At 43.5% G+C, this 14,195-nt stretch overlaps 1 protein-coding gene across 4 annotated transcripts in view; it reads right to left on the bottom strand.

The window, feature by feature from the left end:
• The window catches only part of LOC105560821 (UDP-glucuronosyltransferase 2B20-like), a 67,588-nt gene that overhangs the window by 25,264 nt on the left and 28,129 nt on the right, over positions 1–14,195 (bottom strand). For all 4 annotated transcript variants that reach the window (XM_012010266.1, XM_012010269.1, XM_012010267.1 and 1 more), the window contains exon 2: positions 11,017–11,236. In XM_012010266.1, the coding sequence (XP_011865656.1) occupies positions 11,017–11,236 (220 nt within the window). The remainder of the gene's footprint in view (positions 1–11,016; positions 11,237–14,195) is intronic.

The following is a 14,195-nucleotide window of genomic DNA, read 5'->3' as shown; positions in this document are numbered from 1 at the left end:
CCTACCTCCTCCTCCTCCTCCTCCTCCTCCTCTCTCTCTCTCTCTCTCTCTCTCTCTCTCTCTCTCTCTCTCTCTCTCTCTCTCTCTCTCGCACTCTCGCTCTCCCTCGTTTCCGCGCGCCGCCTTAATTGCCGCTCGGTGTTGATTTACGAGCACTGCCTCTCCCGACCCGGCAAGTAGGCACGCTCGCTTCCGATGGTATCGGGGTATCGATACGGCATCGATGCGGTACGCGTGCTTCAGCTCTCGATCCCCCTCTCGAGCCTTACGGACGACACCGTTTGAATAGCGCAGCGATACGCGGCGCTTTTTTTTTTTCATGGTACCGACAGTTAATATCGTTTCCGTTGGAACGTCGACACGCCACCGACACGTGATATTTTGCTGTTATCAAAGTTACGTTGACGAGACTGGTCTTATAATATTGAATGTAACGATGAACTTTTTATCTACGTTGTTTACAACGTTAATATTTTACAGGCTCAATGCTCACCATTCGCCGTTAGGCAGTTGTCGATATTCCAGCTTGGCATTTTGATCAAGCATGAAAGTAACTGGATAAGCTGGATTTTAGCGCGCGCGTTCTCGTGTTCACAAACGATTGCGTCACGCGCGTAAACAGGTGATTTGTATCGCGCGCACATGATTTATGTGCCTGAAACACGAATAAGCGTTCCCAGCTTTTCGTTGTCCGTTCACCTATTTTTCCCGTCAGAAGGCACATTTTTGGTTAATTGCTTACCGGAAGGGGGGCGGGGGGGGGGGGGGTAAACGTCGAAAGTGTTAAAAATTTTTAATGTTTCAAACAATGAAATTCCGAAGACACTTTAACGATGTGTACAAATGAAACTCGACGTGTAATTCTGCTTAAAAGCGATACACTCGAAGTGCAATTAGCAGCGTACCAAGTCAAAATTTGTGAAATTCATTAGCTGCATCTTAATATTAAATCAAAGTTAGATTCTATATCCAGATTCGTCTAAGACGCTTCCAGGATGCTTTCTATGCGGCGCACGCGGGAATCTTAGACTGATCAAAAGGCAGTTGCCGGAGTACAACGTTACTACGAGGGTCTCGGAGATAACGTCCGCGCGTTTCTACAAGTGATAAATATAATCAGCACGATCTTAAGACCGTATTACGGTAATACGGTCTCGAGTACGGTTTACGACTTCTCGAAAGAGCCGTGACCCGTGCCAGCGCCGTATAACTCCAAGGTTACTCCTCTCTGCCCTTTGCGTCCCATTCCCCCCCCGGCTTTCGATGGCCCCTCGCAAGCGCGGGGAACGCGAAGTGGCCGTTCAATCCTCGAAGATCACCGCGTGCGATTGCGCTCGCAAGCCAAACTTGGGCTTACGGCTCGCTGGTACAGCGCTAGCGATGTATAATATTTGCGTTGACATGCGATTCTGGAACTCGCGAGGAAGATCCGGCGAATTCGCAGCCTGCTTTGCCAAATGACACTCTCGAATGATCTTGAATAGAAACGACGTTCGGCAAAGTTGTGGGGGGACTCTCGCTTGGGCAATCGCGAAAAATCCCGAAGAAGATTTGCGAACTCATTATTTCCCCGCGAGAGGCCAACTCGCTTTTTATTACGAAACTTGCTACAGATTTCCTCATTCGCTCACGATATCTAAAGAGTTTTTATAACGTGAAACTAAAATAGTCGTTAGACAAAACTAATATAAATGGTAGAAATTAATACCAAAATATCTAAATTCTGCCGAGTAGTTAAAATTACTATTCTAAGCTTAACAAATTTTGTGCAAATTATCATTTCTCGCACAGGTGACGCAGCTTTGTCTTTTAAAAGGGAGGTTAAATATTAAATTTGAGAACGATCGAAAATAGATCGGGTCAGGTCGATGTTAGATGCCCCGGAAATCTTTTTTGGAGACACACGGCTCTGTCAAGAAAGGAGCTTATACGGCAAATTAGAGAACGATCGAAGTCAGGTCGAGAAAAATCCTTCTTGGATTTTTCCCCATCTCGCAGCAAGATCTACCAAATTTCCAAACAATCGGCGACCGTTCTGGAAACTTTCCCCTCCTCGAGTCTTATTTGAATTTCAAATTCGGCCTAACTCTCTGCCAAATTGGAGCAACATTCCGAACATAATCAGCGCGCGAACATAATTTTATTCAATTCTAGACGGGGGACGGGGCGAGAGCGTAAAATCACAATAATTTCTCTCGCTCGGACTCTCCCGCGCTAACTCATAATTCGCCATTGGAAAGAACGAGTTTCGACGCGCGGCGGCGACCCCCTACCTGACCCAGCGCGACCATAACGTACGAGGGGGTTGAACGGGTGTACCGCGAGATACGAGATCAGTGCCCTAACGTCGCTCGCTCGCACTTCTCGCTCTCTCCGCTATTCCCTCCCACCCTGTTTCTTCTCCTGCCACGAAGTACGAAAGTACTTTGGACCCATAATCAAATTCGACTCCAAACTACCCCCATTCACGGGGGTAGAGCTCGCGCGATAACTCGCAGGCGTTACTTAAGCGCACTGTACCGAGTGTCGCGAGCGCGCGCGCGCGCGCCTCAGCTCACCCTCGCACACATACATCAGGCTCGCTCATCTAATCTAACACGCACGCACGTACGGAACATCGACACACGTACGCACACCGCAAAAGCCAAGAGGGTAGTATGTACTTACGGGGCGCAAGCTGGCACGTAAGAGCGGCGGTAGTCAAAGTTTCGGCAGTTTGTAAGGAGGTAAGGCACCACCCCTTCGTCCCACCCTCCACCCTTTCCTTTCTCCCGTGTCCACCCTCTTTGCCATCCCTCAGGCTCTCTCTCCGAGTTCTCTCTCTGCGCTTCTTCTTCGGTTACGGCTGAGGGATAACGTAGTGCGGTTCCGTCGTCGAGTTTAGCCCGACATCCCTAACTCCCCCTCTCCGTTCACCCGCGCGACCCCTTTGCACCCCCTCAGACATTTCTCCCGCGCTCCATTTCCCCCTCCCCCTTCCCGCGTTACCGGCCTCACCTTGTCTACTTTATTGTCATGTTGTTCTCGTTCTTACTCTTTCCCGCGAGCGAGCAACCCTGTCGACCAGTTCCACTTCCGACGATCCGCCATTCCCCAATTCCCCTTTTTCTCCCTGCCGCTGCCGCCCCCGCCGCATTTCCACCGTTGCTCACCCACGGCTCTTCCGGCCGGATTTATTCGAGAGGCAAAATGTGCTAGGGACTCTTATTCTTTGCGGAAGCGAGCGAGAGGGCGAGCGAGAAGGGGAGAGAAAAGGGGACTCTTTTTCTTGAAGGAGAAACGAGAACTGTGCGGGTCCTATGAGTGCTTCGGCGCACCTGCTCGCCTGTAAGGGATGTAATGGCCAACGAAGGTGGACGAAGAAACCGGGGGAAAAAAAAGGGAGGAGAACTACTCCGCGGAAAACGAGAAAGTGCGGCGTCGCGTAACAACCCGATGGCCAGGATGGCCAGGCGAAATAATTGGATACACACTCGGTGTCGTTAATTTATTTCTGCAGAATGAGTCCTTATTCGCTGCAATTTACAATCCTTATTCCACTGATAATATATCTGTACCGATAAATAATCCATTTTTATCTCTGGAGTCTGACAATGAGAGAGATTTTTTTTATGTCTAACGGCGACGAACTTTGGTACCAAGAATCGCGGATTCGGCTTCTCGCGTTTTACTTTGTCCGCGGATCTTTTGCCGGCGAACTTTCATATATGCGTGCCAAACAATTAAACAATAAAATTCATAAGGTTATGACGTGAAATCACAATTTGAAAGAATAAAGGACGTTAGTGTCTAAATGATTTTAATTTTTCATGACCGGAGGAAATCTTCTAAGTCGCCAGAAGTAATTAAAACTGATGACTCCAGTCATGTTCTGTCGTTCGTGAAATTAAGATCAGTTCTTTTGATTTACCATACGGATTTACTGACACAATTATCACGTGAAAAGGACCACAAACCATGATCGAAACGTTGTGAGTTTAAACACTAAAATTTGCCAGACATGGTCAAGTAATCTTCTAAAGTTTTTAATTTTTCAATTTATTGCGAGAAATTTACCTCAGCCAGGGCTTGAACCTGCTCTCTAAGTTTTTTGGAGTGGAATCTCAACCCTTTTGGAGTGAGACTTCACTCGATGAAATAATGAAAATACTGCCAATCCAACTGGAGCGCAATTCACTTTTTGAAAGAGCGCCGTTATTCACTCTTTACTTGGATTGATTCTTCAAAAGATTCTGAAAAGAGTGCTGTGTTTTACTTCAATCGATTATTGTTAGCAGCGTAAAATTCATGGACGAGAGCTTCGCTATTGTTTGTTCGCTATGATCAACGCATATAGAGTCCGTATTCTGATATCAGGGTTGGGAAAGTTGCTCTGTAAAAGTATCTGGTCACAGTTACAGTGTTTTCGCTAAAAATGTAACTAGTTGCAGTTACAAGTTACCAATTCTGAAAAGTAACACGTTACAGTTATTTAAAAAGTAACGAATCGCTACTTTGCAGCCACTTTCTTGCAATGAAAATAAAAATATCAAATTTGCATTTGAATTGTAAAGCGCCAATGAAGGTGTTTATGCATTAATGTAATGCAAGACCTAATGCAATCTGTCGAGGTTTAAAAAATATATAAAGTAACTATTAAATTAGTTACTAGTTATCGAAAAAATCTAACCGAGTTGAGTTACAATTTATCAAAAAGAAGTAACTGCAACTTCGTTACAAGTAACGAGTTACTTCCCAACCCTGTCTAATATTCACAGCCAGTACCGAAAATCTATATTTTACGTGACAGTTTCGCTCATTCTGCTGATTGTCGCGGAGTATTGGAGTAAATAGTCACTCGAATAGAGTGAAGTGGTCGATGACACCACGATTCGAGTGAAAATTTTACTCGGAAAATTTTAGAGAGCGGATCTCCCTCTCACTAGGCGGGCGTCCCACCAAAAAATTAATGTGCCTTCGTATTAAAAGGAGACGTGTTTTAATTTTTTTTTACAGCTCCATCCCTAAATTATTCCGCGGTACGTTTCGAGCGCCTATCGTCTCGAGGAACCACCGTATTGATCGTGCAACATCATGAATGTTACGATTTCTGCCGCAAGTTTAATTAATCGCGATCTCCCTCACACAAATTGCCCGCATATTTAAACAAATCGAGAGAAAATCACTCTCTGTCGATTTACCCCGCTCATTATTACATCGGTTTGACGAACTATTTTGTAAGTTGGCGGAAAATGTAAATATTTCAATTCGTGAATTACGCTCTCCCACCAAACATTTGCTTTTTGCCGAACGTTCTACGTTAATTAATTCCTTTCATTATCGGGACTGCACGCGCTCTATTATTTTAGCCGCCACGCGAAGCGGACATCATTGTAACGCAAAATTGTAATGTTAAAATCAATCCCGGCTTTTCACGGGACGATCTGTATGTTCAATCAGTCATATTCCTCCCTCATATTTGTTTCAGCGTGTATTTCACATTATGATTTAGGCATCGCGCATAAAACAATGACGTCCCGTCTTTCTCATCCGACGCACTCGTTTATTTTTATTTAAAAATTCAACGTATGTAAGAGTCAAATCAATTCCATCTTTGGTCGATTTCTCTGCGTGCCCGATCGATCGATCGATTTATTAAAGTTGGATTTATAAAAATATATATATTTTTTCTTTATCAGCGCCATCAGAAAGGCAACGAGGACGGCTTGTAACGGCGGCCTTGGCTGCATACCGCGGCCGTCCTATGCACGTAAATCCGCAACGTGAAGTAATTAACGCGTTATGGATCCGTATGACCCGTATAACATCATCGACGAAATGATGTTAGCGGCGCTTTCAAACTGTCCGATAATTCGGTATTCTCTCCGCTCATATAATATCGCATTCGAATAATCGCACCGTATTTTCTAAAACAATGCGGACTCGCCATAGTGCGTACAATGGCATGACGCACATCTGATCCATTTCAATAATCATACGCGCATTGTCGGTATGTGGAATATTGAAACGCGTATCCGGGTAGAATCGCCATACGATTAGAAAGGCAATCGGTATTACTCTCTTCTGAGCTGAATGCAAATAGCATAATTTTTTGTTTTCCAATAAAAACGAAATGAAATTATTCCCGTAACGGACTGAGAAAAGGGGGCGATGTGTGCGCGGGGGAATTTAGAAATTTTCAGCTACAATTATGTAATTAAGTCCCGGTTTAGACGTTTGCTGAATTAAAAACTGCTGCATGGATTCAGCGCACAGTCGACCAAGTACCATTCTGCAATTAAACATAATTTTTTTATGTAATTAAGTTAACGAATTTAGCATTCTAATTAGCATTTCTTTTACATTTCCCCGGTATTTATTTCGCGTCACCTCCGCTGGATATATTTTATTAAAATCTCCTTTCTTATCTCGAGAAATCCGTACGGGAGAAATACAAGAGACGGGGGGCAGGGATTATAACTTAGAGGATCATCTTCCGGAGACCCCGAACGCACCGTGCGCCCGTGGATAAATTCATGTCTGCGAATGGTATTATAATGAAACTGGAATCGCACGTATATCGCCTCAACTTTAGCGGATCCTTAGCCCGGAGGTCCAAGGCGCCGGCTCGTAAATCCGACGACATCGTGATTACACTGACGTTAAGGAGTGTCGTACGACGCGAAAACGAGCAGTCGAGCGCAACAGTTTCATATCCGCTCTGATTTATTAAGCCGGCTTTATCGCGCCCGGCTGGATTGCTCGCGCGCGTGCATACGGACACGGTGTCGCGTGAAAAATGATCCCCGACTGCGAAATCTATTTCTGTCAACGTGCGGCGCATTAGGCCACGCTTTATTACCGCGACGGTAATTGTTGCTAAACGCCCGCACGTTTCAAATTGTACGAAACAGTGGTTTCGATCAATTTCGCCGTCGTGGCTCCGCATAGTCCACAGGTTACGGTGAAAAAGTGTGCGATACATTTGCCCGGTAATAATAAAATTAGTTGACGATCATTAACGAAGAGGAGAAGTGATTAATGTCCGAATAAACGGATTACGAGACGACGGAAGGAAGTAATCTCCTTATAAACAAATCGGCTGCTGGGCCGGTCCCGTGGTAATTAGCGAAATCCCGCAAATTTTTGCACGATGATGCGCATCGGCGCCGCTTCGTTTCACCAAATTAAGCACGCCATATTTCACGACGATTTTAACGGCAATCCGCAAGAGTATCGCGAAAAACGATTGCCACTGGCGAACCGAGATACCGGAAATGGTAATCGTGCGGGCAAGTCACGGTTATTAGTTCCGTAATTTTCTGCAATTACCTCGCTCCGCACAGTCGACATCTGTGTCCCGCGCGATTAATAGATAGACGGACATGCATATGTATCACCCGCGATGCTGGATCTCCTCATACTTAATCACACGGCGGGATCTCGAGCGAGACAAAAGGGTGCGCGCGCTCGCGGCGCAAGACCGCGGAGTAACTTTCGACCCTCGCCCTCGTCAATCGAAGTACATACCAGACTTGGGTTTTTGTCAGAGCAAAGTTCTCGGTGGAGTTCAGTTTAGAGGTCCCTTTAAGTTATCTCTGCCTCATTGACGCACCCTGACATTTAGCGATGGATTCCTGTGTGAGGCCGACGAACACAATTACTATTAAATTGAAGACGTCAAGGGAGTTTAATAGTTAAGTAATTTCATTTCCGTACTCTCTACAAGTGGATCATCACCGAGGACAGTGAATAGTTAGCCGATTTGCAGTTATAAATATACCATCGAAAATCGCAGTGGTATAGAGGAAAGTCCTATTATGAGGCTCCTAATATGACACAGCGGAGTTTCTGCTGAATTATTGCCCTTGGAGTGAAATCCGTTTAGGATGGAAAATTGATCGTTAGATCGCGCAGTCGTTGCGAAAGAAGATTTCTGGTTGAATTGGGACGTTGAAAACCTGCTATCTCATATTAAAATCCTATCTCATAATAGAGGACCTTCCTCTAACTTGTAACTGTAAATCAGTGACTACTCAGATAATTCGCTGATTGACTTTTGGAGGGATACAAATGTGTTCGACGATAGCTCTCTCGTATTTTCCCTGCGGTACAACACAAGGAGAAAAGTACCAACTTACAGAGCGCGGGTTCTTGAAGCCCTCTCGTTGTTACCGCTCGAGTTAACATCGCTTTAAACACTTTGCATGCACCATAATTATAACGCTGTCATTCTTCGGGGCACGCTCTGTGTGAATGCAAATCTCACTTTAAAGAGGGAAAAACAGAAGGCGCAGACACACACACACACACACGTGCGCGCGCTACCCATAAGTCGAGCCCTCGAAAGAAGCCGATGTTAGCGGCGATTACGATGATACCAACCGGCGTTGTTAAAGTCACGCACATAGACGCGCGGCGGATGAAAGTTTTGCGGCGGGAAATACTGGCTATAGGCACCGGGGTTTTAAAATTGCATAAATTTCCTTGCCGCATCCGATTTTGTACGTTGTGGCATATTTAGCAGAATGTGTCGCCCGTGCGGGATATTACGCGTTTAAATTTAGAAATGTTGGGTGAGATATGAAAATGAAATAAAGCAGCGTGAAATCTCATGCATGAAAATACCCATTAAACGAAACTGGCAATTAAATAAAAATGCCCATCTTTTTTTTAAATTAAGATGTCAAGGAGTAAACAGTTTGGGACTGTAAGTAATCGCGGGGGAACCAAATTAATTTTTAGAGCTGTGTAATAATTACAATATTCAAAAGAATAAAAACAATACGTACATACACAGTTGAAAAATTTGTGTTAAATCCAACAGATATCACATGTCCCAAACGGTCCACGCAAATTTTTGTGTTAATTTAACATAATATGGATACGTTAAATAATCATTAATTACACTAATACTCTGTTAATATTTTAACACAAAATAAATGCAAATCTCAAAATAATTTGATATAAATTTTGTGTTAAATTAACACATTTTTAATGACAAACTGAATGAATCTTTAAAAATGTAATGTTTACATTTTGCAGATGTAATAAGTCAAATGACGATTTGAAATCACTCTCACTTATGTTATATAGAATAAAATCAACATTTTATTCTGTAAATTTTAACAGCTAAATCTTGTTACTAATAATATAGAGCATATGTTTTGTGTAAGATTAAAAAATAAGTACACATTGTGTAGTTTTAACATTTCTTTTCAGGTATTTTAATAATTTTACATTTGAGGTCAATTAACACAAGAGCAATATGTTAAATTAACACACGAATGTGCGAAACATTTAACACAAAAATTTTAACCGGCATTTTTTAACAAGAAAACACAAATTTTCCAACTGTGTACATATATAAAGCATACGTGTGCGTTTAATTTACGGGTAGGCTTCACCCTCGCAGAATTTTCTGAGCGTCATTCGAAATCACGTCTTCCGGGTAACCTTACGTGAAAAATAAAAAACCTGTCATCGCGCCCTCGTAAGAACTCTAAGGGAGCCGGTTACACCAAATATAGGTGCAATTTCTTGGCGTTATCCGAGGGGGGAACGTCGGGCCCTTCGTTCCCCTTCATCCACGACGCGTTCGGCGCAACCCCCGAGTGAGCATAACCGTGGAGGGTGGTTATAGCTCCGCGGTTGGCTCGGTAACGCGCGTGCGGTTAACAAGTTGACCGTACTTGGCCTGAAGGGAGAGTGAGACAGGTGCGAGAGGAAGGGGAAGGACGGCATTGAATAATGTAAAATTTCATTTCGGCACGCCTCCGCGTCGTCATCATCGACGGCGTGCCGTTGATTCGGTATATCCCCGTGAAACATTTAACGCTCGCGGAATTTCCCATGCGATTTCTCCGCGCCGGGTATACGCGCGGGCGCGCGCCCGCGTGGTCCAGATGTGCTCGCAGGCTGTTCGCTTGCTCGATCCCGCGCGTCCGTCGATCGGCGAAGGCGAGGGAATTAAGAGGGGACTGGAGAACCATCCGGGGAACACGTCCGCTCTTTCCGCGATTCGTGCCTCGAATTTGCGACGAAGAGAGCGACGGCGTGTCGAAAGGGAGGAAAAAAAAATTGGCTGCCCGGAGGGCTATGCCAAGAGTGCTGAATACGCCGTGCCCCGCTCAACAGTTCCCGCCACCCCTTTCGCCAACACAACACTGTCTACCTTCTCGGAGGACGAGAGAGAGAGACGACGATACGCCGCGTCGAAGAAAGAGAAAGAGATGGGACTAGGGGAGGTTGAGAGCTGACGGAAGGGATGGGAAAGGGGGGACTGGAAGGGAGCTGGGAACGCCAGTGAGCCGCGCTTACGGATTAACGAGGCGCCTCGCTGCAACGACGATGCACTTGCCGGATATCCGGTGCGTCCGGACGACTCGTGAGATATTCAACGGAGCGAATATCCGGATAGATTATGCGATTCTCCTTTTTTCGTCGCGACGCCGCCGTCCTCGCCGTGACATCTCACGAGCGAGAAATTTTAACGCGACCGATATGTATCGGCGGCACGGTAGCTTACTGTGTAAGTAATAGATAATTCTGCACCGGAAATGCAGCCGGCGAAACTCCAGGCAGCTACGAAATGAGGTCGATTTCGGATTTGTTTCTGGTAAAATGATCGCTACGAATGCAATTTATTAATCCGTGCGATTTGCTCCCCATTTTGTTTCGCTGGTGAAAAACGTCTCGTGAAATGGATTTTGACACGAATAATCTTGCGAAAGAGAGTTCTTTATAAAGAAACGTATTAGGAAAAGGCCAAGATTGTATAAGTCACTTTGTAGACGAATGTGAAATAACAGAGAAATGGTTTGGAGGATTAGGGAAGAATAATAAAGAAATACTAAATAAAATATGGAATGGCGAACGAGATAAAGAAAAGTAGGGTAAGATGGACATAAGTGCAATTGTAAACCAAGTCCCACTTTTTAACTGTAAAGTTGAAGTGACTAAACTATATATAAAGAAACGTATTAAAAAAAAAACAGGTAGAAAAGAGGTATCTTAGGATTAGGAGAAGAGGCGTACCTGCTATCGTTGAAAACTTGATCCAGAGCGTGTCGGAATGACTGCTCATTTAAGTTATTGTACTCAATCACCACCGCGGCACCTCTGGTTTGCACGCCAGCCGCATTGTGGAACTGATCGCCGAACATCGGCACCAAGACCATCGGTAGACCCACGTAGACACTCTCCGACAAACCGAGAAGTCCGCCGTGACCCAGGTAACACTTGACATTCGGGTGATCTGAAAATATAGCGAAACAGCAACTACAATCATGCAACGATAATAGAATCGGTTGAACAATTTAAAAATCCTAAGGGGGGGAAGCCTGGACTAATCAGCGACGAGCAGTTTAAAAATTAGAAAAATCATCTCGCCAAATGAGATTTTTCAGGGGATAAAAGCTTACGGTAAACAAAGGGGAGAAAAATCAATTTATTTAGTTCATTGCCTAGAATCAATTGAAACATTGCTCCACTCAATAGTGATATTGTTGGTATTCCATGGAGATGTAGCCTTTTCGACAACCACGTTGCAAACAACGGTTCAATTTACAAAGCCGGCAGCGGCCGCACGCTGGAAATATTCAAATCGCAATTTGCACTAAAAATGTCAGGGTCACAGAGAGGCTCGCGCGTACGTACAGCGTACGTAACGGGCCGTTATAAATGACTCCGGCCCTAAATGGAATTGCCAAGAGCACCTAATCTTCCGCGTGCGCGCGCCCGCGTGCGGCGGTACTTAATTGATTAATTACGCATATATTCGCGCTCGCACGCGCGCTTATAACGAAGAATCTATAATTTACAATGCAATTAACGGGCGAATTACGGATTCGACGCGGTAATTCGTAATTGATCGTGACGCAAATTACGAGTTTAATTCATTAACAACCGCGTATTGCGCCGATAATAGTCGCGGCTCCGAGCATCCGAGGTGTCGGGGCAGATATTTCTTGGCGATACGCTATACCTCACAGATTAGCGTCGAATATGCACGTGAAAAAATGTGCAACTATCATCGCCATTACAACGTATAGGTTCCAAAAAGGGTTGCGTGAGAGCGATATGTAAAAGGGGTTGAAAGAACGCGCTCATTCGCGACCACAACGTATTAATTTACAGATTCATTTTTACCCGCGATTTGTTACTCAAAAATATTCGAGCGAGCCACACTGTAAAAAATTACATGTAAAATTACAATTATTATACTGGGTAATATTACGACCAGCTATTAAAGGTGTATATTATACGTGATTCACCTCGTAGGTAAAATTATTACCTTATATAATGAGTAAACTGCTTGCTTTTAATTGTGTGAATTTTACAATTTTTTGTAATTTTTCGTCAAGCATAAACAAGTGTTTACGTAACAAAGAGTAAAAAAATTCTGTAAAATATAACATAAATTTATATATTTCCGTTATTAATAGTGTAATCGCTACTGAAAAATTATGTATGTAATTTTAAGTACGTTTCTTACAATGCACGCGTCACGTACGTATATAAGTACTCGCTAATATTTTTTTCAAACCTTGGTGTTTTATGTACGGTATATACTAAAATAACGTTATATTTACGACGAACGCTAATGCAGCTCTCCATAATTAATGCAAAAGAAGCAACGCCCTTCGCCGTAGCTCGGAGGGCTTAATTAGCATTCGCCGATATCATATTCTGAGATTTTTTTTCAATTATGATTTATGAACGCTGCCATCAAAACTCCGTGTAAAAGCGGAGCGCAACATCGCTACCGACATGATTAATATCGTATAAATAGATCGTCTCTCCTCAGTGTCTTGTTCCATTTTTTTTTTTCGCGCAAACTCACGCGTGTGTAGAGAAAGTCCCCTATCATGGGACAGGATCCTAATATGGAATAGCGGGGTTTCTGTTAAGGGGTCACTTTAACGGCCCAAAAACTATGCTTATCTTTAACAATTTTTTTCACCACACAATGAAATAATTGTAAATACACCACACAATGAAATAAATCTTTTGGGGATTTATTAGAGCACTCTTAAATAACACAACAAAAATGTTGTCATAATTTAAACAAGTTTTTTAATTAAGCGTTTTCTACACCGTCCAAATGGCGTGTCAAAAAAGATGCAAGTCCCCTATCATGGGACAGATTCCATACGGCCCAAAAACTATGCTTATCTTTAACAATTTTTTTCACAGTAAATACACCATACAATGAAATAAATCTTTTTGTGATTTATTAGGGCACTCTTAAATAACACAACAAAAATGTTGTCATAATTTAAACAATTTTTTAATTAAGCGTTTTCTACACCGTCCAAATGGCGTGTCAAAAAAGATGCAAGTCCGCTGCATTGATCACTTTTATCATTCAGAATTACCTGACACAAAAATCGAGAAGATTTTTAATCTATATAAATGTCACTGTGTCCCGAACCTCAATTAAGAATTTTTATTTGAAAATAACAAAATGGTGCCGGTATTCAAACTGGTACCATTTTGTTATTTTTAAATAAAAACTCTTAATTGAGGTTCGGAGCATAGCGACAGTCATATATTGTAGATTCAGAATCTTTTTGATTTTTGTTTCAGGTAAGCCTGAATGATAAAAATCATCAACGCAGCGGACTTGTATCTTTTTTCGCACGCCATTCGAACGGTGTAGAAAACGCTTGATTAAAAACTGGTTTAAATTATGACAAAAATTGTCTCGTGTTATTTAAGAGTGCCCTAATAAATCCCCAAAAGATTTATTTCATTGTATGGTGTATTTACTGTGAACAAAACTGTCAAAGATGAGCATAGTTTTTGGGCCGTTAAAGTGGAATGACCCCTTAAAGTAATAGGCAACATTAGTTGATTCCACCATGAATTTATTGCCCTTGGAGCGAAGTCTGTTCGATGGAAAATTCATCGTTGGACTGTGCGATCGCTGCGGAAAAAGATTTGCGATTGAATTTGGCTGTTGAAAGGCTGCTATCTCATATTAGAAACCTATCTCGTAATAGAGGGCTATCCTCTACGTGTTATCTATCGCAGTCGGTGTCGAGCATATTCGCGTGGAATTTTTCACGACCGCCAATACGCGCGATACAGGTCTTTCGCGGCTGTCTGTATTCGTTCCCGCCGCATAAGAGCCGGCGGCGCATCTCCGGCGTCGATCCTAATGTCAAATTCCATTACCGCCGGCGTTCGCCTATCGGCGGAAGGTGGGGGGG

This window comes from Vollenhovia emeryi, unplaced genomic scaffold, assembly GCF_000949405.1.
Source record: "Vollenhovia emeryi isolate VEMERY1.0 unplaced genomic scaffold, V.emery_V1.0 DF939220.1, whole genome shotgun sequence".
Lineage (NCBI taxonomy): Eukaryota > Metazoa > Arthropoda > Insecta > Hymenoptera > Formicidae > Vollenhovia > Vollenhovia emeryi.
The sequence above is the reverse complement of the archived record's forward strand: the minus strand, read 5'-3'. Positions and strand labels throughout refer to the sequence as shown.